Source organism: Cryptotermes secundus, unplaced genomic scaffold, assembly GCF_002891405.2.
Source record: "Cryptotermes secundus unplaced genomic scaffold, Csec_1.0 scaffold1907, whole genome shotgun sequence".
Lineage (NCBI taxonomy): Eukaryota > Metazoa > Arthropoda > Insecta > Blattodea > Kalotermitidae > Cryptotermes > Cryptotermes secundus.
The window spans coordinates 6610-31822 of record NW_019733348.1 but is presented as its reverse complement, the minus strand read 5'-3'; the positions used below and the strand labels follow the sequence as shown (position 1 = coordinate 31822).

Here is a 25213-nt window from a genome sequence, read left to right as displayed (position 1 = left end):
GTCAGGAACTCTGACCACTAGACCAAAGTGGCGTATACTGCAGTTCATGAAAATTACCTGATGATGATCCAGCAGGGTCGGAACATATAACAAGCTAACGTAATAAACGAATGTTAATACAGAAGCATTGATTTATTTATCACGAATTTGTTGTGTTGACGGCCGTATAACAATACTACAGTACATAGTAATATGCAAGAGGATGCAAACAATAAAGATAGTTCACAAAACCACCCGCTGAACCTGTTCTCGGACAGCCCTTACTCGCCTCTGCGTACTAAGAAGTAAACAGTACCGTATCTTTACAGTGCTGAGGTCTTTGGTTTACGAAGCCATGTTAGTCCGCAAGATAATATGTCAGTAAGGTAGAAGGCTGCCTTGCATAATAACCACCTCAGCCTCTAATTAGACCACTTCTTGAATCCATCGTCTCGTGACCTTTCATCAGTTGTGTTCACCATCCTGCGTAATAAAATAAGTGGGTCGAAACCAGATGAAAATATAGTGCTCGGAGACAGTTTTCTCATTCAGTATTGTTTACAGTTATCAAGCAATATATGCATTTCAGTATAGAGAGAGTATATCTAACTTAATCTGTGAATAAGGGGTCACGGTGTAACTTTTTGTTTTATGTGGATTGTTTTGTGACTGTGTGGTAGACTTCAGTGTGAAGAGCGTGAAGGTTGAAGAGACAGATTTATTTCATGATGACGAAAAGTGAAGAAAATGAACAGGAATTTCTCTTGGGCGGAAGTTCAGGATATCGAATAGCCTCATATAACTCTATTACATACGTAAGTAAGGTTGAATTTCGCGGTTCTGCAGTTCATATCTTCTGGAAAGTGTTTGCCTGCACACAAAAAATTGTTGTATTTTCCGTAAGTACTGGCTCAACCACTAGACCTAGACGTAGGTGGGAGGATAGTGTTAAAATATATCTCAGAGAAATAGGATGTGGTGTTATGGACTGGATTCATGTGGCTCGGGATAGGAACAGCTGTCAGACTCTTGTGAACACCGTGATAAAACCTTCGGGTTCCATAAAATGTTGGTTAATTCTCGAGTAGCTGAGCGACTGTTAGCTTCTCAATCCATGGAGTTCGTTCGTTACTGTTATGTTTGTAATCACTTGCGCAAGGAAACTATCAGTCAAACCGTTTGTTTATTTTTATGTGTTCGTCACGTAGATTTTTGTTTGAGCTTAGAGTGCCTTTATGTCTGTAGACGTGTTTCTAGACATTGTCTCTGGGTTGTGCATGAGGAGACCTGACTATAAGTATGGTAAGCAGAAGCGGGGTAGTGGTTGTAGTTTAACTATGAGTATGAGGGCTGGTGACGCATATGACTGGGACCCTGTACTAAACCATACAAACTCTGCAGTCATATCAATGAATGGACTCTACCAAGTCTACTGCGTATCCACTTTAGAAATTCCAAGTCTCGAAACAGATGGACAGTCTCAGTAGTTTATCATTAAGAGAGTTTTTCTGCAGTTCTAGAACGTAGATATAGGAGTATGAGATCCGAAAGGAGAAATTTGTATATCGGATGTAAACTTCCTGTCAGTTAACGCTAGGCCTCAAACCCGGAGATACTCATGTACAGAGTGATTCTAAATTATTGTCGGGGTTTCCGTGGCCTATAATTTTCAAACCTTACTTGTCACGAAAGCCACGCATGTTGAAGTTGTTTAGCATTCTGCAGTATTGTTTCAATAAGTGATAAAATGTTTTGAGTTACACTTCAAAATTCCATAAGCAGTTTCATTTTTTCCCCCGAGTTTGAAAATTATAGGCCACGGAAACCCCGACAATAATTTAGAATCACCTTGAATAACAAAAATGTAATTTCCCTACGTTTCGCTTACCATGTTACCGTAGGAACATTTTATTAGTCTATTCTTTACAGAACTTCAGAAGTTGAAATGGCACTGGGGAAATATATTCCTTTTTCCAAAGCACCAATGAGATTCCTTGTTTGCATTGCCGTTTTGTAGCTGACAGCAAAATCTGAAGACCATAATTTAAACAACATATCATGGTAACAGGGAAATACTGCCTGCAATAGAAGCCACCTACTCCTGAGAGTCAGTGTTACGTGAAGGTTTCGTGATCAAAGACGATGAAGTGAGCGGGCTTGTAGAACATATGGGAAAGACACGAATTACGTGCAATATTTTAGCCGGAAAACCAGAAGGAAAATACCCACATAGCAGACCTGGAGACAAATGGTAGAGTAATATTAAATGGTTCTTAATATATATATATTTTGTAAATAGAACCCTCCAGCTCTGGAACCAACCACCTGCAGATGCTTTAGGGACTCTCTCCTGTAAACCAAGTAATGTAGGAAAAGGGTCAGGACAGTGATAAAGAAGGCGAAGTGAAGGTGTGGGAGAAATCATCCAAACATGCAGTGAAGTGAAGTGAAGTAAATTGTGGCGAGGATGTGAAGGGTACGTAAGCGTAGTGAAGTGGAATGAAGTGAAGGCCATGGTGAAATGTGTGCATCAGTTCATGACATTTCGTATTTCATTACCGTTATTATTTAGTGTATAGTATGCTTATCTTTAATTAATGTTATTTTATATATTGTAGTTGTAATTGTATTTATTGTAGCTGTAAGTGTATTTTCGTTGTACTTGGTCTGACAGTAAAGTTCGCGAACTCGACACCGTGTGCTTGCCGTGACAGCAGCGGACAGGAACAACAGTATGGTTTGATGACGTTGGTATATCAGCGTTTCACAGCTGTGTTGTTGTTGATCTATGACAGTCTCTTTCTGACTGGCGTCTATTATTGTCTTAGTGTGTTTTGGTGCGCCATCGTGAGAATGTCGGAGCTTGAATTCGAGCAAAGAATGAATATTAATTTTCTTGTTAAACTTGGCAAGAGTGGAAGCGAAATCAGAGAGATGTTAGTGCAAGACTACGGGGTTAATGCTATGAGAAAATCAGTGGTCTACAGGTGGGTGACACGTTTTTCTTGGGGAAGAGAAAGTGTCCCTGACGAAGAAAGGTCGGGAGGCCCAGCAACGAGCAGAACTGAAGAAAACATTGCAAAAGTTCGTCAAATTATGTGTTAAAGTCGTCGACTGACTGTTAGGAGCATAGCAGAGAAAGCGAACATCGACACAGAAGCAGTAACGAAAATCTTAACTGAAGATCTTGATATGAGGAAGGTGTGTGCGAAAAATGGTTCCAGAGGACCTGCTTAGATGGCACTGTCTGTGAGGAAGTTTTTAGCTAGTAAACAAATAACTGTGCTGAACACCCTCCATATTCGCCGGATTTAGCCTATGTTGTCTTTTTTTCTGTTCTCGAAGGTAAAATAAATATTTAAATGTAAACATTTTGATGACACTGGTGACATCAGGAGTAATACGACGGCAGCTCTGAAGGCCATTCCACAAAATCAGTTCCAAAATTGTTTCGAATGGTAAACTTGGTGCTGGCATCGGTGCCAGTTAAAATAGTAATAATAATAATAATAATGATAATATAGTGGACTTAATTCGTCTGGTTCTGGATAAGGGCCAATCTCGGTATCCCGTGAACACGATAATGATCTTTATAGAGTTCCATAAAAGACCTGACTAGCTCAGCGTCACTTATCTGCTCACTAAGGTCTCTGTTCCGTGGAGTTAATTAATGAATAAGATTTATGTAACAGAATGTTATGTGAACTTCATTCATTCGTTCATTCATTCTGTTCTTCTTACGAAATTGCATTCCTCTTTGGAAAACTCAAAGAGAATGGTTATACGTATTAAAACAGCTTCCGGCGTTACATAATATCTGTAAGTGTAATTGATACTATTTCTTAAATGAAGAAATAATACGCAGTTCAGTGAGTGGTTAAATAAACGAGAATATATAGTATTGCAACAGAAATGAACATTTAGGAACATAAGAGTGTTACACGTACAGCGTGTATTCGTATACCTTTGCGTTGCAGTAACTCGCTCATTAACATTTTTAGTGATAACTATTTATCTAAGGTTCTACAGCCCTTCGGACATTGGCCGCTTTTTCAGTTTCTTCATCCATACACAGTCGGTAGGACTCTTTTGACGGGGAATGAGCCCGACGCAAGGCCCCTACCTACACACAGAACAACACAAATACAGAATAAACGCACACACATACATCCATGCCTTGAGAGGGATTCGAACCCACGACCCCAGTGTTCGAGCGGACGAAGATAGTTCGTGTAGAACGCGCGGCCACTGTGATCGCCTTGTTACCAATATGCTTCGACACATTTTCGCTATGTAGAGATCATTGTCTGCAGTTGCTCCAACGAAGTTAAAACAAATTACCTCTCCTCATTTTAGACTATACGGATACAAGTACATCTTCAATGTGCAATAATTTCTTTCTCATCTATTATGCAACTCAAATAATAACAAAGAGTAATTATTATTATTAGTAGTATTGCGAAGTGTTTCACCTTTTGATGGTGCTTAATTTAGAATTGGCCTTTGGGAGTTGAGTAGGCAAGCAAAAAATTAGGAACTGAATTTAAGTCATTTCTTGAGATTTTACTGTTTATGTCTATTTCGAACAATGTTTCTGTTAGCCTTGTTTACATAGTATGCGTTTATTCAACCACAGGCACAACTGGGGAAGGTGGGCTTTTGCGCAATGCTGCTTCATTTTGAAGAGAACCACAAAATTCTAGCTACGTTAGGCCACCTAGAAATAATTTCTTGATGGATTAGTTCGTAAATTATTTTACGAGTTTACAGAGCTTCGTAGAATATGAAACATCTTATGCGATTGGATAATATCTGTGAATATATAATCTCAAAAATAATTAAGGGAGTAGATATGGTTGTTTTCTAGGTATTATCCCAGCATTCGGCGTGAGAGTACGTTGAAAACGGCGGGAACCTCATTCGGGGTTGCCAATTCCGCCTAACTGGCACCCTCAAGTTGTGAGTGGAGCAAACTGTCGCCAGGTCACAGAGGGCGCCATTTCGAGGTGTGTGTTGAGAGCTCACAGTGCCTCGCACTAAAATACCCCCATGTTACGAAATGCTATACGGTGACTTCGATTTTCCTGGGCACTTGCGAGCACACTAAGACACGTCAAGTCCAATAAAAATGAGGACTTTCCTGACTAAGCGATAATTAGATTTTCAAGACGGGGTATTCTCCATGAGGTCAGTAACCTCCCATGCACTCGCATGTCGGAGACACTTCTTCCGAGATTCATATGTTTCTTTAAATGACTTCAGGATTCTTCACGAAGCTCTTAAGAAGTCTTGAAAATGACGGCACACACTCTTAAATCAAGAGAAAAATGTTGGCCTTTTGTGGCGAGGAATTAATGCAAAAAAAGAAAAGGTCATAATAATTCACGTTAACGTGAAATCTGCGTAAGGATCTCCTTATACTCTATAATTTTCCAGGTGAATTAAATTGTAATTATGTAATTAGTATCTACAAAGCAGACCCTATAAGGATTCTGTAGTTTTCTTTAAAATAACTCATCAGAGAAGAGAGTAGCATAAATTATGTATCTAATTAAGATCAACAATTTCTGTTGAAATATTTCTCGGCGAAGGCTTCGACACTGAGGGTGTTTTGGCCTCGGGATTAATTTGAAGAGGGACGGTCTGATGTTGGCGCCTGATAAAAGTCTCAAGTTGTTTATTTACTTCCAAGTATCTATGTAAGAAGCAGTGTCACTTTCCAGGGACTGTTTACATGAACTGCTCGGCATCACTGTTACTGAAGCAGAAAGCAATATGGCTCTTTGTTTGCACATGCAAAGGACAGACGATGTTGTGAGTGTATAAGACTACATTACATTGTATTTCAGGCGCAAAATTATATGGGATTGACCTTAAATTACCCAACTACGCGTTTAGCAATAAAGAGAGTATTCAGTATCTGCAGATATGAGAAAATGATCATGAATAGTCAGTAGATAAGGAGGTGATTGTGACCTACTTGAAGGAAATGTCCCATAATTCGCATGAAGTGAAAACATCTCCGATACATTCATCAAAACAGCTAGTAATTTTGAAGAGATTTGAACCGGGTACCTCCCGAATGCGGTCCACCAACCTGAAGACTATGAACTTCTGGGATGTAACCGCGTATACTCCGGTAGAAGTTTACCAACGTTTCGGAGTAACATACCTCCTCCATCTTCAGGTCCACCAGCCTGAAGACTGCGAACTTCAGGGTTTTAACCACGTGTAGTCCGGTAGAACGTCACCAGCGTTCCGGAGAAGCGTACTGCCTCCTTCTTCAGGGTCGAACAATAGTCCAAACAAGTAGCCAGCAAGAAGCAAGCGCAAGCTTAAAATTCTGCCAGCTTCTATGCCGTTACCCCAAGGAGGCCAGTATGCTTCATAGTGACCGATATGAGAATCTCAGATCCAACATTACAGCAACTTGTCCGGTTGGCATGCTGCTAAGAAATTAAATATTTTATGGCATATTCGTCTGTGAGTGTATGATTCTTGTCACTGAGCCAGTCGTATGTGATGATCCTTTTGCTCGATTTATTAATTTTGTAAATGAACGTAGAGAGATAGGATGGGATGGTATGGATTGCATTGATCTTGCTCAGGATAGGGACCAGTGGAGGGCTCATCTGTACACGGTAATGAACCTTCCGGTTCCATAAAGTGCTGGGAAATTCTTGAGTAGCTGCACAATTTGCGGCTTCGCAAGAAGGGCTCAGCTCCAAGAGTGAGTGAGTAAATAAACACAGGTCTGTATCCAGCATGTAGTGAAGAGAACATGACGCTTATTGTTATCGTCGACATCTAAATAAATAGACGGATGCTTATGACTACCAAGTCCCATAGACTTACCAAATAAAATGAATGCGCCGATTAGGTTACAAAAAAGATATAAAGAGTCCTGTCCTGTGAGATAAAATGCCATGCAGTCCGTTGAAAGTCAACCGACGCTTCGGAAGAACACGTCGCCTCCATTTTTAGGGTTGAAGAATAAGGCAAACAGGAAACCGTCATGGAGCAGGTAGCAAGCAGAGTTCTGGAGGCGACATGTTCTTCCGAAACGTCGGACTACACCATGTTTTATTCCAGAAAGTATACGTCTTCATAGCCACAGCTCTGAGAATCTGAAATCTTATACCTTTATATTCATGCATTCATTCATACTCCTGTTGCTCTGTTTGCAGCATGGGGCATGCGTAAAACTCTTCGTTTCACTTCAGTTTCTCAATTCTATACATAGTCTGTAGGACTCATTGGACGAAGGATCAGCTCGTCGCAAGGCTGCTACCCACACACAAACACAGAATAAACGCACACAGACATCCATGCCTCAAATGGGATTCGAACCCACGATTCCAGTATTCGAGCGAGCTAAGACAGTTCGTGCGTTAGACGGCACGGCCACTGTGATGGGTAAATCCTACGTAAGACAGATATAATCGTAAACAGCACACAGCTTTGTCGTGTTCCAGGAGCGCACGTCCAGCTGCTCTCCTGGTGAGGATTGCGAGACAGTGCTCTGCATGGACACCCGCAGCGGCGGTGATGGAAAAGGAAATGATCCATCCGGAACTCCCGTTTTCTCCACGGACCGTATCACTTATGCGTGGGGGAACATTAACGCCCACGCCTCAGCGAAGACGCTGAGGAGACGTTGGATCTGGTGCCTACCACGTCTCGGGTCCACAACAGAGCAGGAAGGAAAACATATCCTCAAAAACGGTGATTTTTCTTTGTGCACACTCATGACCTATTTATTTCCTCCGAAGGCTACTCATGTAGCCTACCTGTGTACTATATGTTTCAGTTTTTAATGACGCTTTGTCAACTTCGCAGCTTATACAGAGTCGAAAGGCAGGGTCATTATAATTCTTTTTTTTTTCTAATGTTATAGAAACATGTAGTGCGAGGGAGAGAAGGAAATAAATGAGTGTATGCACTGCAAGACGGATTAAATAAATCATGGTCTTTTTTTTTTCTTTTTTTTTTTTCAGAAAATGTGGACAGAAGAATTTTTATTCTGTTTAAAGTAATTATTCTGGTAGGTGTCTGGAAAATATGAAGAAAATCACAAAACATACAATTTAGCGCAGCTTTGACGGTTGGTTACGATCACGGGACCTCCGGAATAAATAATATGGCTATATAATTAGTAAATGGTAAAGTTGTCCCCGTGCTCAACGAATTAAGCACTACGTCATGAAGGCGTATGGGTGAGTGGATGTATGTATCCATATTTTCTTGACCTCGGCACTAGCTAGAGGTGAATGGCCAGCTTCACGCCTCTGCCGCTTTAACCGCTTGGAAAGAGACCCCGGTTCCCATTGGATAGGAGGTTGGGTGGACCCCAGAGCCGGTCTGAACGACGTCGGGAAGAGAAAATCTTGACCCTATCGTGACACGAACTACGGTCTCTCAGTTGTCCAGCCCCTAGCCAGTCGCTATACCGACTACGCTACCCTGGCACCAAAGGATATGTCATTAGTATAAATTAGTTGCTCTAAATGAAAGGATAGATTTAAATTTATGATAGCAAGATGTGGGTTTTGATTATGCAGTTTGTAACATTCTATAGCCATTTGGGTGATTACCAAAGATTCGGTGGAACCTTCTTTCTTCATCTCATCTGCCTTCACAGCGTAGGAAACCATCCACGAGACTACATGTTGTTACAAAATAGAAGGTTACAAAGTAATTATTCTCAGGCGTGCTTCAAATAGTAAATCGTGGTTCACTGGCCGGGAAGTCTTCATGAGCCGTCAGATTTTATACCTTGTAAGATTACAGTGGCGATTTACAATCCCTCATGTTATTATTTTTCACCTGTCTCTCCAAGAGTTCGTTCTCATTGGCAGTGAGTGGAGTGGCGTACCCTGGAGAGCTGCTGGCCATCATGGGGGCCAGTGGCGCCGGGAAGACGACGCTCCTGAACACGCTGATGTTCCGCTCGTCGCCTAGTCTGCAGGTCAGCGGACGGCGGACTCTGAACGGCGTGCCAGTGAGTTCCAGCACTCTGGCCGGTCTGTCGGCCTACGTGCAACAACACGACCTCTTCATTGGGACGCTAACAGTACGAGAGCATCTCATCTTCCAGGTAGTCATGGGTCGGTTCCAGCTGTCAGAGCAGGCGGAATTGTGGTGCCACAGTCAGTAATTTCCCGTACATTAAAGAAGAATCATTATCAAATGTTGGTGGCCCTGTGATTTTGTATACCTCCGTAGGTTACAGAATTCCCACGATTTCATCATGAATGAAAATTGGACATTGCATCTGCAGTTTCAATTATTGCAGAAAATAACGTCGACGTTTTGATTTTATTTCAGGCTCTAGTGAGAATGGACAAAAACATTCCATACAGAAGGAGAATATCTCGGGTTGATGAAGTTATTTCAGAGGTAAGATGTCATACATTGTAAAGGTTAAAGGTAAAACTGTCCCGGTGTCTAAGTACCATACCGTGAAACTGTGCAGAAGGCGTCGACTGAAGACCCATAAAATGTTAGAGCGTCTGGCGGCCTCTTAAGAAGGACTCGGCTCTATGGATTTCAGTTCAATACTTGATATTGCAGTGATAGTAAAATCTTGGAGAAAGGGGCTTGCAGTTAGGACCGGGTGACAAGAAGTGTAGACTCAATTTTGGTGAGTAAATATCTTGAGAAAGAACCATTTAGAAGACCGAGAAGGACATGAGAGGATAACATTAAGATAATCTTAAGGAAATGAATTGTATCGGTGTGAGGTGGATGAGACTAGTTTCGGATCACATCAAACGGAGGTCTTTGGTGTTAGCATTGTTGAACCTTGTCTGTTCGTGTGGGCATGCATCGCCGGAAGACACTTACCCCAAAATGTCGGCTTTCTAATCGTCGTTCTAATGCATCTGCTGATTTGTCTGTCAATGAACAAGAATGTTATATCTTGCAGCTTGCTCTAAAGAAATGTCAACACACTGTAATAGGAGTTCAAGGAAGAATCAAGGGCATTTCAGGAGGAGAAATGAAGAGATTGTCATTTGCATCTGAGGTAAGTGAAGCACGATATTAAGAGAATGATCTAAAATTGAAATGGTCACATATAGGTATGATTTCAAAGTTTTAAGCCTCGAAGTCTAAACATTTATCACTATCTCAGAGTGGTGTTTGCCTGTAGTTTTGTATGGGTGTGGAAGTTGGGCTCCGACGTTAAGGGAAGAACATAGATTAAACCTGTTATAGAACAGGGTCCTGAGGAGAATACGTGGACCCAAAAGGTTGACATAGTAGGAGGCTACAGACGACTTCACAAGGAAGAGTTTTGTAACTTGCGCTCTTTGCCAAATATAATTAGAATGATCAATTCAAGGAGGATGAGGTGGGTAAGGCATGGAGCATGCATGGGAGAGAAGAAGAATGCAAATAGGGTTTCGGTGGGAAAGTCAGGAGGAGAGAGACAACTACGAAGACTAAATGTAAGTGGGAGCATAATATTAAAATTATCTTAGAAAAATATGAGGGAATGGTGCGGACTGGATTGATCTGGCTCAGGATAGGGATCAGTAGCTGAATTTACGAACAAGGTGATGATTTTCGGGTTCCAAAAAATGTTGGGAAATTCTTGGGTAACGGAGCGACTGGCGGTTTCTTGAGAAGGATTCTGCCCCGTGAGGTCAGTTATCCCAGAGCGGTGTGGGGGGCGATGAGTTTGGTTTGCGTGAGATTTGAATTTCTATTTCTTATTTTAATGAATGTAAATCGCTAAATGTTTGTAAATCATTACTAGAATGGGTGTCAGCTGCACATAACCAGTGTCCAGTTTATACCTCCAAGAAAATATATGGATTTTTTTTTCAGTAATCTGTCGGTTAATCACATTGAAGGAAACAGTCACTGTACATTCTGAGGATGAAAAGATGTTCTTACGTACGTATAATCTGAGGGTGAAATGCTGAGTTGCTAAAGGTTAAGGCAGATATGTTACTTAAAACTACAATTCCTCTTTAAGTAATTAAACAAAATTCACAAGCCCGCATCATGCTTACCTTAAAATATACATTTCTTTCCTTGGCACTACAGCCCCAGTGGGCCTAGACCTACCTCCATGAACTTCCGTTCACTTCGGTTTTTCTAGATCTTACACATACGGTAGGACTCCCTGTAGACAAAGACAGAAAAACGCACACAAACATCCATGCCCTGAGTGGGATTCGAACCCACGATCTCGGCTTTCAAGCGAGCGAAGACAGTGTATGCCTTAGACGCTCGACTACTGTGACCGGCTAAAATATACATTACTAGTAACAATTATATTGTATGTTCTTCCACGACGCCATCTTCTTATCACAGAGACCTGGGTTCACTCGCTGGGTGGTCCATTTTGGATTTCTTATGCACATAACAACAATGAGGCATTTTTTACCCATAGAATTTTGGTTTGTATCGTGACTGGGGTATGGGTTGGACGAGATAGACTCTTTCCCCTGGGGCGTGAAACAGACACCTCCACATAGTACCAAGGTTACAACGCGTAGATTTAGACCTCCATTCCACCATACGTCTTCATGGCGTGGTTGTTAATTAAGCACAGGGACTCATTTTGGTATTTAGGCTTTCCCTGTCATTCATAATTTCATGGGCACACCACATACTGATGCAGAAAGACACTGTCAGCTCCTGAGGAGAGGTTTCCAGCTTCAGGACTGTGACGTGGTTGTTGTGATCGCCAGGTGCTTACCGACCCGCCACTCATGTTCTGCGACGAGCCAACGTCAGGCTTAGACTCCTTCATGGCACAGAACGTGGTGTCCGTCCTCAAGGACATGGCGCTTAAAGGAAAGACGGTGGTGGTCACCATCCACCAACCCTCTTCTGACGTTTTCGCCATGTTCGATAAGCTGCTGCTGATGGCCGAAGGACGAGTGGCCTTCTTGGGATCTTCAGAGGACGCTTGTAACTTCTTCAAACAGTAAGACGAAGAGATTTGTTCGATTTCTGTAGAACGAAGCAATTAAGTTCATCTGATATAGCGCATTGCGTAACGAGGGGATCCGTGTTTTAGCATAGTGAAATCGAGGGAAATACGATGGACTGGGCTTGTAGCAAGGATATGAATAGAAGGAATGTTTAGAGAACTTTGATGTGGAATCTCCTGTTAAACGTTCACTCGGAAGACGAGAAGAAGAGGGGAAGATATTAAAATAAAGTCATTAAAGATATGATGGATTGGGCATGTAGCTAAGATGTGAAGAGAGTGAATTTATAAAGAACTTTGATAAGGTATCTCTTGGAAATCGCCTACTGGGGAGACTGCGAAAGAGATGGTAGGATAACATTAAAATACATAATTTGGAGGAAAGTTGCGGCAATGAAAGTGGATACATATTTCTCGGAATAGTGTCCAGTTACAGTGTTCGGTTCTAGCGATGTCTTACTATTTACTCTGTTCCCAGAGTTACAGAATTAACGTTAGAAACATAATTTGAAATACAGTATGCCCAAAAATATTCAGTATTGAAAATCGCGCACCTCTAACGCGCATGTACGTTTGTCGACGGGGCATAGCTCCAGCCGCATGTGTTCCCAGTAGTGAAAAGGAAGTTGTGTTGTGCAGTTGTTGTTGGAAATGGGTCTCTTGGCGAAGGAAAAAGTATTCATAGTTGAGTATTATTTCCGCTCATACGGAAGTGGTCGCCAGGCAACTCGCTTCATTGGTTTTGAGCGGCCAGATGTTAGCGTCCAGAAACCGCTACACAGCACACGTGTGACGCTATGGTGTGCCGTCTCAGCACACTGTATATTGGGCCCCTATTTCATTGAGGATGAGGAAGGCAATGTTCTTATCGTCACCCAAGAACACTACAGGGACATGGTGATCGGACCATTTCTTCAGGATTTGAGAAGGTTCTGTCGTGCAAGGGGCCTTCACATGAATAGACAGTGGTATCAAGAGGACGTCTTTTCATTTCAGTACTGAATAATTTGGCGCATACTGTATTACATTTAAACTTTTAAAGTGAGTAACTTTTAATCAGTTTTATAAATCATAGTGTTGCACGCGACACTGTAAAACAACCAATCGACACTAAGAGAAAAGTGCAACAGGATGCTACAATGTAATATGATAACTGCACACATTAGTTATCAAGGCGCTATGTGTGATTATTCAGTTTCANTGCATGCCCCAGCAATTACAACCCCGCAGATTTCTTCATCCAGCTGCTGGCCATCATTCCGACGCGGGAGGAAGCTTGCCGTCAGACCATTGAAATGGTGTGCGACTCTTTCGTGACGTCAGAGGCCGGGCAAAGAATTGTCGCGGAAGTCGAACTGCAAAGCCAGGTAACAACAATAGTTTGCGTAAGCAACAAACATTTAGAAATATATGCAACCACATTTGTAATATTTCATGTGTTTATGTACAAGACTGTTATCGCCAAAAAAAAATTTAAGCATCTGAAATGTTCAAAAGCATGCACAACCACCGACAATAGCCTTGACCTAATGTTTATTTGATAACATGAAAACAGATACCGCTGAAGATGACATTGTCGATGTCGAAATATGTCGGGTAAACAGCTAAACTATATGTGTTGTACTCATGGAGCTGAGCCCTTCTTGAGGAGCCGCAAATTCTGCAGCTACTCAAGAATCTCCCAGTATTTTACGAAACCCGAAGGTTCATTACCGTGTTCACAAGGGTCTTCCACTGCTCCCTATCCTGAGCCAGATCAATCTAATCCATGCCATCCCATACTATCTGTCTAAGATTTATTTTATATTATTCACCCACTCACGCCTTGGTCTTTCCAGTGATCTCTTTCCTTTTGGCTTTCCCACCAATATCCTATATGCATTCTTCTTCTTCTTCTTCTCCTCCTCCTCCTCCTCCTCCACCCCCATTCGTGCTACATGCACTGTCCACCTCATCCCTCGACTTGTTTATTCTAATTATACTTGGAGAAGAGTACAAATTATGAAGCTCCTCATTACGTAGTTTTCTTCAAACACCTGTCACTTCATCTCTCTTCGGTGACGGTATATCATAAATAACGCTATGGGATGCAATGGCATGAAACCTTAAAATAAGTCTCAACTGTGATGTGTCTCGTCCGCGCCCTGGACGTACACAGTTGCAAGACGAACCGAGGGTTTACATGACTTTCAGTTCATCCAGTTGAAATTTTTAATCAATCATGACCTCCACCCTCTCGTCCTGATATAGAATTCATATCATCGCAGGAGTTATTATCCGGGTTCGGAGTTCGAGTAACGGTAAGGTCAAGAATTTTCTCTTCTCCATGTCGTCCAGACCGGCTCTGGGGCCCACCCAACCTCCTATCCGTTGGGTACCGGGAGTCCTTTCCCAAGGCTCTGGCTTGAAGCTGACCACTCACCTGGAACTGGAGCCGAAGCCAAGAAAATATAGGTCTATACATCCACTTCCCCATACGCCTTCACGGCGTAGTGCTTAATTAGTTAAGCACAGGGACAACTTTACTTTAACCTTTTACATGATACATGTATTTGCAGTTGATATGGCGACAAACAAGAAATTATATAATAGGCGCTTTTTCATTATTATTTAGAAGTAAAACATCCAATAACTGTCATATCAACGTGATAAATGCAAAGTTGTCCATGTGTTTAATTAATTAAGCACCACACAACGAAGACATATGGAGGAGTGGATATATAGTTCCACGTTTTCTTGACCTCACCAGTAGTTGGTGAGTGGTTAGTTTCAGCCGCTTTATTTCCAAGGAAAGAGCCTCCGGTACCCATTGGATAGGCGGTAAGCAGAGCCGGCCTGGGCGATGTGGAGAAGAGAAAATTATTGACCTCACGGGGACTCGAACTCCGACCCCTCGGTTATCCAGTCCGTAGACAGACGCTATACCGACTGTGCTATCCCGGTTCCCCGTAATGTTAACATGATGGGAAAATGACAGAGAGAGAGAAAGTATTGACGAGTTATATTATTCAAGGTCATTGCGACAGAGTGGTCTCTGTGCTGAATAGGTTGCCTATAAGGCAGGTAGTGTCGGACAGTGTTAGCTTCAAAAGACGAAATCTGCTTAGCTGATTTAGTTTTTTTCATGCGCCAAGTTGTTACACGTGACAAGTTGGCGAATTACTGTTACGGAATCATATATTATTTTCACTCAGTTGTATTCTGGTTTTTCGATGGCCCCACCTGTTTTTAACGTCTCAGATATAGATCGAAAAAAACACTTTTCGAAACATTCTGCGAAATTTTATTTTTTTTAATTCGCTAGTGGGGGGGGGAGGTGGAGTCCAGCTGGGTCCACTGGGCACGGCGGCCACTGATTGTCCTATTGTACCTGCCCTGGGTGATTAAGATGATGGAGAATTTGGTGAAATGAAGATTGGCAGGCGAAACCGAAGTACTCGGAGAAAACCCGCTCCAGCGCCACTTTGTCTATCACAAATCCCACTTGACCAGACCTGGGATCGAACCCGGGCCGCCGCGGTGGGAAGCCAGGGACTAACCGCTTGAGCTATGACGCGGCCTGCTGCGAAAATTGATCAGAGAAGTACCTGTATCTTGCCCCCTTACACTTGTGTTTTGCTTTCTCAATACTGGGAAGTTTCCGGCAACGCTTTACGTAAGTCTTAGAAAGAAAAATCCCAAACAGGCATGAAGATTTGAGTGCTACCCGTCTAATGCTGAACATACGATCTTTTGATGTTATGAGTGGAATGTTCATTTACCCCTGTATGAACTGAGGTTCTCACAGCTGTAGTTATGAATACACTGCGATATAACGCTGAGTAGTTCGTTAGAAATCAACCGAGCAAGCTCTACTTGCCGTCTGCTTCATGCTGGTTTCTTGCTTGCCCTATAAATCACCCCTGCAGACGAATGTATGTTCCATCGAAACGTTCTCAACGGACAACACATGGTTATCCCAGACGATGTAACTCTTCAGGTACACTTATTTTTAAACGATAACTTTCTACTTAGACCTATAATTGCAGACTGGACCTTCGACATCAGGATGGTCCACTCCGAGGGATTCTAAGGGAGAATATTCGCAAGCCCTTGACGTCCATCGATCCCCATATAAGGCCTCATGGTGGGCTCAGCTGAGGGCCGTATTTTGGCGTTCATGGATTAGTATCATAAAAGAACCCCTCCTCATTAAAGTGCGAATTCTTCAGACACTGGTAAGCCCTGCCTCAACAGCTTGAGTAAGGAAAGTGCAAGTAGTTTTCTGAACCCGTACAGCGTGTGTGTGTGTGTGTGTGTGTGTGTGTGTACGTGCGTGGGGTGTGTGATGCTTTTACTTTACTATTAGAAGTGAGCAAGTTTGTGTATCGGCAGAACATGCGCGAACAACTCTTTTCGCCCATGAAAGGAAGGAGACTCGTGAACACTTCAGACGAAGAGACGGACGCGCTCTTGTCATCAGTGGTGAGCTACTGTCGGCACAGGAACTGGAACCCAATATCCCTAAGCTGAGTGCAAGTGCACTGTGCAGTCTCCGAGAAAAAAGCTACTTGAATGATAGGATAGAGAAAGTAATTACAAATGTTAGCCTTCACTTTTGAGTGTTAAGCTAGTAGTGATTTAGATTGATTTATTATTGCTTTATTTAAGGATGCTTATAGATAAGATAGAATGATTAGTGAGTAATTGGAAAGAATGTGAAAAAGAGTCATCTTCTCTTAATTTAAGGCACTACTTCAGTATTTGGCTACAGGGACAGAAGAAACTTACGAATAATCTCGGTCTGTGTGTGCTGTCTCGAGTCCGAAATTCGAAATCGGGACTTTCCGAATACGAACCAAGAGTGGCCCCAGATCGACTGCTACATTTTGTGTCAGAAGTGGTAAAAACGTGGATTTCAAAAAGAGTAATTGTTGCAGTAAATAAATGCAGGTTATTTATAAACTATTGCTCGTATCCTGTCTACAGATGTTAGCAGCCAAAGTCGCCAGGTAGACGAAAAGAAATTGTGGCCAGCTTGAAACATTTATTATTTAAAAGTGACTCTTACGCAATAATGAATTCGACGTGTCCTGTATAAAGGATCGAGTGAGAAGAATTACATTAGGAATAGTGAGTAGGTAAGAATTTGAAAGTCACTCGTCCAGGCAGTTCTACCGTCTGTATAAAAGAGATCACGAAACTGAAGAAGAGGTCAGAACCTAACAAAGGGCTGTACAGCCATTGATGAATGAATAAATTGAGGATTTGGAAGGAGGTGATCATGGCCCATTTAAGTGTAATATACCATAATTGACCTCAGCACAGCGAAGAAAAACATGGGATCCTCAATGAGGTTCGCCTGTAGACGCGACAAAATTCAAACTGGTTACCTCCTGAATAGAATTACAGAGTATTGCCCTTATACTAACTTGCTCGGAATGAAGTGTCAGTTGTCTGTTATGAACTACCTAACTAACTAACTAACTAACTAACTAACTAACTAACTATTTAACTAGCTAACTATTATTATTATTCTTATTTGGGTGAGACTGAGTCCGCTTGGTACTGCGGCCTATTTTATCAGACCCAGATGATAGATGATGGTGATTGGGGAGAAATTGATGGAATAAAGATTGGCAGGGGAAACCGGAGTACTCGGAGAAAACCTGTCCCAACACCACTTTGTCCACCAAGAATGACACATGACCATACACGGGTTCGAACCCTGACCGCCGCTGTGGGAAACCAGCAACTAACCGCCTGAGCAACTAACTCATATAACTAACTAACTAACTAACTAACTAACTAACTCCATGAACAGTCCTCGAGGAACCACCAGTCGCTCAGGTACTCAAAAATTTCCCAACATTTGATGGAATCCCAAGGTTTATTTCCGTGTTCGCAAGAGCTCTTCACTCTTCCTATCCTAAGCCAGATAAATCCAGTGCATTCTACTACATCCTATCGCTCTAAGATCAATTTTAATAGTATCCTCCCACCTGTGTCTTAGTCTTCCTAGTGGTCTCTTTCCTTTTGGCTTTCCTCTTCTACTCATGCATGCTATATGCTTTGTCTATCTCATCCTCCCCGAGTTGATCATTCTAATTATACTTGGCGAGGAGTACAAGTTATGAAGCTCCTCATTATAATCTGTCGTGTGCACTTCGACACATTTAGTTTACTTTTGCAGATGGTGTCAGTACTGATTGGTGTGATTTACTATGGCCAAGATTTGAATCAAGATGGCGTCATGAACATCAACGGAGCTCTCTTTATTTTCCTGACCAACATGACATTCCAGAATGTATTTGCAGTCATAAATGTAAGCACTGAAATCACTTCCTTTTTGCTTGGTTACATTTGAGGGATGAGAAATTTTAATTCATGTAAGTTAAAATTTTGTAATATTCTTTGTAATTTACACACATATAGCTGTGTAAATAACCCTGGCAGCTAATGCGCCTAAAAACCCATCTACGTATAGGCCTATTTGATATGCAGCCTTTCTTACAACGGGGTGTTCAGGAATTTAAAATGTGCTCGATGTCGAAATTGTGGCTTCGAAATTTATGGCCGATTTCTGTCCGTGGAAGTAAGAAGTAAGCATATTTGCATTGTTTCCTCGCAGCGGAGCGTAACGCTCCGCAAGCATGTCAGAGAAGTGGTGAGGTGGCTGGGCTTTTTGAGATGTGCTGATATCGAAACTCGTAAGCTAGAGCTCGAATTCCTTGCGCAGGTGTTCTGCGCCGAGATGCCGGTGTTCCTGAAGGAACATCACAACGGTATGTATCGTGTGGATGTGTACTTCTTGTGCAAGACCCTGGCTGAGGTGCCCCTGTTCGCCGCCTTGCCCGCCATGTTTACTTGTGTCGCCTACTACATGGTTGGTCTCAACCCCAATATCCTGCGCTTCTTGATCGCAAACTGCGTCGTTATACTAGTAGCCAATGCAGCTGTCTCTTTCGGTAAGTTTAAAAATTAATTATTTTACTCTGGCATCATAGCTCAGTCAGTACAGCGCCTGTGGTTGGGCTGCATGACCCTGGCAGGGACACGAGGAGAGAGAATGTTCGCTTTTCCACCACGTCCAGACCGGCTCTGGCTTCCGTCCGGCAAGTGATAGAGGCTCCTTCTTGGACGGTAAGCAGCTGTAATCCTCTCGTGCCGATCTTAAGAATGCATTTAATTATTTATTTACCAACATTCCAACCTACCTCTTTATTTATTTATTTATTTACTTATTTATTGGGGCACGCAGTAGCGTAGTTGGTTGAGTCCTATTCGATAGCAAGCTTTGTGGGCCTCAGAACCGGTCTGAACACTATCGAGAAGAAAAATAATTCGTGCCCCTCCGGGGCGTCGAATCCCAATTCCCCAGTCGTCCAGCCTGTTGTCTAGTCACTATATTGACTGAATACTGTTATTTAAATCAATAAGTTTCTGTGGAACGCCGTGTAGTTCGGATGAGATAAACAGGAAGTGGACATGTAATTTGTACGTGAACATTTCCTAGATAGTGACCCTTTAAATATTAACACAGAGTTATTACGAGCAATGGAAGCTTGCGAGGGAAAACTAAACGACACGCATAAGACATTCCAAAATAAGCCGAAAATGCTGAATGGTTGTGCCATCTCTTAAAGTACTATGACTTACATGCAATAGACAGTGTCCGATTTTTTCGGTAGGTTCCCTGGCAGTGACTCTTTATTTAACTATTTAACTATTTAACGACACTGTATACTACTTACCGCCTCTGTGGTCTAGTGGTCAGTGTTCCTGGCTACAGATCCAGAGGTCCCGGGTTCGATTCCCGGCGCTACCCAATTTTCTGAGAAGCAGTGAGTCTGGAACGGGGTCCACTCAGCCTCGTTAGGATAATTGAGGAGCCCTTTTGAAGGAAATAGCTGCTCCGGTCTAGAAAACCGAGATTAACGGCAGTGGGGATCCGTTGCGCTGACCACGTGACACTTTCTATCCGCAAAAGTTGGCACTAACTTTTCCGACAAGCGGCGGTCGCTCGGTCGGTATAGTTCGCTTGCGGACTACAGGCCACGGAGTATCTTTTTGTATGTATGCTGTTGGTAGATGCTATTTGCCATAAAATATGCGACTCCAAGGGGTAGAAATGAAACCGTAGAGGACTATTTTTGCACTAATTTGGAGGGTCTGAGGAAAATCTGGCAAGTTCGGAAACCCGATATACAAAATGGAGACCAGCCGAATGGGCGTTAGACTTGTTAGAGCTGAGCCGATGTTCTCCATAAAAGGCAGGTTAAGGAAACCGGGGAGCAGGCGTGCTGTAGGAAGCCGATACGTTGTGAAGCGAGGGAAACTTGTGCGGTCAGTCACTTTGGTATCTCTGGAGGGGTCGGGTAACAGGGATTATCATATTACACCTATGTTCATCAGAACTGGCTAACATATTCCACCTACACTAAACTTGCGGCTGAAAACTGTTGCGTTACGAATTACCTCAAAGTATAAGTGTAGATAAATGGATGTTAATGCTTTTTAGCTATTTTACAACTCCCCAACGTACAGGTTGGTCTAGAAGTACTGGGTAGGTTTTCGGTTCGAATCTCTGACAGGACGCCGGTTACCTAGACTGAGGTCTTTCACAGTTTTCTTCATTCCTTCCAGGCGAATCCTAAGTCAGTACGTCGATTTGACCTTGAACCACTACTTCCAAATATTTTCCAGGTCTTTCATTAATCATTTCATCAGCTACCGCTACCGCTAGAGCTAGAGCTACAGCTACCGCAACCGCTACCGCTACAGCTACCGCTACAGCTACAGCTAGAGCTAGAGCTACAGCTACCGCAACCGCTACCGCTACAGCTACCGCTACAGCTACAGCTAGAGCTAGAGCTACAGCTACCGCAACCGCTACCGCTACAGCTACCGCTACAGCTACAGCTAGAGCTAGAGCTACAGCTACCGCAACCGCTACCGCTACAGCTACAGCTACAGCTACAGCTACCGCTACAGCTAGAGCTAGAGCTACAGCTACCGCTACCGCTACAACTACAGCTACCGCTACAGCTACAGCTACCGCTACCGCTACAGCTAGAGCTACAGCTACCGCTACAACTACAACTACAACTACAACTACAGCTACAGCTACAGCTACCGCGTGCCTCCGATGGTGCAAATATAGATTATTTCATTCTGTATGCGTCACGGCACTACTATCCATTTCTGGTTATATTAAATGGTAAAAATTACCGTGTTCTGGCAAAAGTACATTCTTGGTAGCGTAAAAGTGGCAGTAAGTTCCTCCGAGACGTCGTTAGTTTTTATCACTTCGACATTCAGAAAACATTAACGAACCTGGACCGCCATTAACACCGCACGTCACGAGTGCAGTTGTGGTGCATTCCGTCAATGTGTTCTCGTTCCGTTTGTCTTGCAGGTTACCTCATCTCGTGTGTAAGCACCGGTGTCTCCATGGCTCTGGCGATTGGTCCGCCAGTCATTATCCCGTTCCTAATCTTCGGAGGCTTCTTTCTGAATAACAGGTATCTGCCACCATGTTCATCTTTATATTATGATGTCATGAGAACTGACGTTAACTGTAATTAGACACAGCAGCGATATCGTGGTTCGAGACCTGGCATTTGGGAAAATTTTCCACACCCTGTGTCATCTAGAACCAAATCGGGGTCCACCTAATCTCCTGGTCAGTGAGTACCGGAAAGATTTCTCGGAAGAAATACCATCAAGAGCTTCCTGAAAACATAACGCATGGACCTTAACATCAGAGCACAAAAATTGAGGTTAGGGTAGGCCATGGCATAAATTTGACGGTTGGTCCCCGGCTCCCCACCACTGTGGCGTGAGTTGGATCCCAGGTATACCAATAGTTGCTCATATAGTCGAATATTAAACGTCTTTTATGGAACTCTCAAGGCCTATTTTGCCAGCCCCAGATGATAAATGCGAGAATGGGCAGGCAGTGGAATAACCGAAGTAAATTTAAAGAAAGCTGAAGTTATTCCTAAAAGTTAAAGGTGAAGTTGTCCCTCTGCTTAACTACTTAAGCACGACGCCATGAAGGCGTTTGGGGGAGTGGATGTATAGATTCACGTTTTCTTGACCTGGGCACTAGTTGGAGGTGAGTGGTCAGCTTCACATCCCTGCCTCCATACCCCCGGGGAAAGAGCCCCCGGTACCCATTTGATAGGAAGTTGGGTGGACAACAGAGCCGGTCTGGACGCTGCGGAGAAGAGAAAATTCTTGGCCTTACCGTTACCCGAACTCTGAACCTTCGGGGGTCCAGCCTGTAGCCAGTCGCTATACCGACTAAGCTATCCCGGGTTATGAAGAGGAAATCCCAAGTATTCGGAGAGAAATCTGTCCTAATGCCATTTCGTCTGCTACAAATCACATGTGAACTGCTCTAGGATTGAACCCGGGCCTCCGAGGAGAGGAATGAGAGTAACCACCTGATGCTTTCCTTTCTGCTGAGTAAGATCTCAATGTTGCAGGACTGTGAAAGATCCGAAATAAAATAAATAACAAAAAATGATTGTGAAAATATGGCATGGCCCTCTATCGAGCAATTAGTGCTAGTGGTTTACTGAAAGGAACAATTTAATTTTATATTTTGCTCTCTAATATATAATATTTATTTTATTCTTGTCAACACAACTCCATTTCCAGCAAATAGAGGTGCTCTTTAGAATGACACATGTGTGACATCTTCAGGTCCTGATTTTAGTTACATTTAATATATTATGCCCTCAACGTGAGTGGATCCACCATTGCTGTATGTTTTATTTGGGTTACTCAGATTATAGTCTTCTGAGATGTGACCCCGTACAGTCTTGCAGATGGATACCAACGTTAAGAGGGAATTTGCCCCCATATTCCGAATTAAAGTGTATATGATGGTTGGAGGGAAGGACGTCATTCAGACCCTATCAGGGCCGATACGAGCGATGAATCAGTTCGACCCCGAAGAAGAAGGCAGCATGTTCCTCCGAAACGTTGGTATCCACCTACAAGAGTAAGCGATATCACAACCCAGAAGATCACAAACTGAATAATTACAGCCCTGAAGGCCTGTGAATGTAAAGTGATTTGATTAATTTTTTTAAATTTTAATTTCCTTTGTACTATGTACTTTCATTACAGTTCAGTGCCGGCTTATCTGACATGGCTTAGTTACTTGTCTTGGTTCAAGTACGGTAATGAAGCCCTTTTGATCAACCAGTGGGCTGACGTCCAGTACATAGACTGCACGCACTCCAACACCACGTGCCCCAAGAACGGACATGTTGTCCTCGAAGCCTTGAATTTCAGAGAAGTAAGATATGAAATGTATAAATATAGTCTACACAGAACTACTGAAACATAATTTGCTTGTTATTTAAGGGGAAGTTTGCAGTTTCGTGTTTGGAACAAACAGTACGAATTAATCATTTTGGCTGATGTTTTGGACACAGTCACTCGTCCCAGTTCTTGTTTGCAAACTGATCCCTTCCCTTTATTAGGTTACAGTATAACATAAGAAATAATACGCCATGAAGCCCAACGGCAGAACCAGTCTGAAACACTGGTCAAGATTGTGTTTCATAAATATGTGTTGCGGTAGAGCTAAATAACTGGGTAAAACACTGGTAATATTTAGAATTGCAAATGAGTTGTAAATGTGATATATCTAATACAATAATAATTTTCCGGTAATTATGAATAATTAACGATTATAACTATTCATAAGGAGCCGGTATGGCGACTGGCTACAGGTTGGACGACCTACGCGTCGGAGTTCGAGTCCCGGTAGTATCAATAATTTTCTCTTCTCTACGTCGTCCAGACTGGTTGTGAGGCCCATTCAGCCTCCTGTCCGATGGATACAGCAGGTTCTTTCCCCCGGGGGTAAAACGGCAGGTGCGTAAAGTTTNGTACAGGTAGAGGCCTTGCGACGAGCTGATCACCCGCCCAAGGAGTTCTACCGAATGTGTAAGATCTAGATAAACCGAAGTGAACGGAGAAGTTCATGGAGGTAGCCTAGGCCCACTGGGGCTGTAGTGCCAAGGAAGAAAAAGAAATACACCCACTCCCCCATACGCCTTCATGGCTTAATGCTTAATTAGTTAACTTATGTAACTATTCATAATTACCGGTAGACGTGATTATCATCATGAGGTTCATCATATTTGCCGTTGGTTCTGATAATTCTGTATAATTACTGGTTTATATTAATTTACAGCAACATGCGTATATCTATAATGCTTTGGCTTTTTCCTTAACTTCAAGTGTTTACTGGTTGTTTTCATTCTGTAACTATCATTATCTGAATGGCATTTAATTTACCTACTAAGGTATAGATTGGCATTAATTTCAATGCTTTTAATAGTTAAGGCTTTGAACCTGAGCTAAGAAATAGCATTTCTATTTAATGCGATATCTCCCTTTGAATAGATTATGCTGCCATTAATATTGCATCACATGTGTTCTTTCTTCAGGACAAGTTCTCACGGGATCTCATCTGTTTGGTGTCACTCATACTTGTCTTCAGGCTGTTTGCTTACCTCGCCTTGCTGTCGAAGACTTTCCGAAAGCAGTGAGCACACTTCAAATGCGATATATTCTTCTGTAACGCCGCTTTCTTACAGAGTGAACAAAATAAAATGGAGTCATTTCCTAAATATATTCACATCGAATCAAAATATTTATATCTGAAATCTTTCCTTTATATTGTTTTCGTCATATAGCCTATTCTGTTAACCTTACCGCCATCTTTGAGCCAATTGTCTAGATAATGTGGGACCCTCAACGTCTCACAACCCTATGGGCCTTCATGGCCTCTTAAGGTTCGGCCACACAGAGCGCTACGTACACTACGTACGCTGTGTACTCGTACACTCTGCGACGCAGCTAACATAGGGAACATAGCGTACGTAGCGTACGGAAGTCTGTGTGGCCAGTCACATTGGCAATAAAGGGAGATATTTTTCTGTTCGTATAGCGAACACAGCGTACGTAGCGCTCTGTGTGGCCGAACCTTTACAGGGATAGTTTTACTTTTTACTTCTACTTTTACCCTATTCTGTTAATTTCACAGAAAATGCCTCCTCACACAATCGTAAGTCTTGTGTGCAAACACACTCACATTTTATAGAGGTTGGGTGAAGAGGTAAGAAGAGGTAAAGTTGTCCCGGCGCTTATGAAGATACGTGGGCGATGGGAGGTATGAACTTACGCATTCTTAATCCGGGCACTAGACAGAGGTGAGTGGTTAGCTTCACGTTCTGCTCGTTATACCGCAGGGAAGCAGCCCTGCGTGGGCGCCAG

At 42.7% G+C, this 25213-nt stretch overlaps 1 protein-coding gene across 1 annotated transcript; it reads left to right on the top strand.

Moving 5' to 3' along the window:
• Nucleotides 1-433: 433 nt before the first annotated feature.
• LOC111868131 (protein white) lies at nt 434-24571 on the top strand. Its single transcript, XM_023858539.2, has 13 exons — nt 434-794; nt 7455-7704; nt 8838-9076; nt 9307-9378; nt 9908-10006; nt 11685-11923; nt 13125-13296; nt 15958-16146; nt 18102-18233; nt 18648-18876; nt 21327-21432; nt 23051-23222; nt 24385-24571. The coding sequence occupies exons 1-13, from the start codon at nt 705-707 to the stop codon at nt 24484-24486; spliced, it is 2091 nt and encodes a 696-aa protein (XP_023714307.1). The 5' UTR covers nt 434-704; the 3' UTR covers nt 24487-24571.
• Nucleotides 24572-25213: the final 642 nt, after the last annotated feature.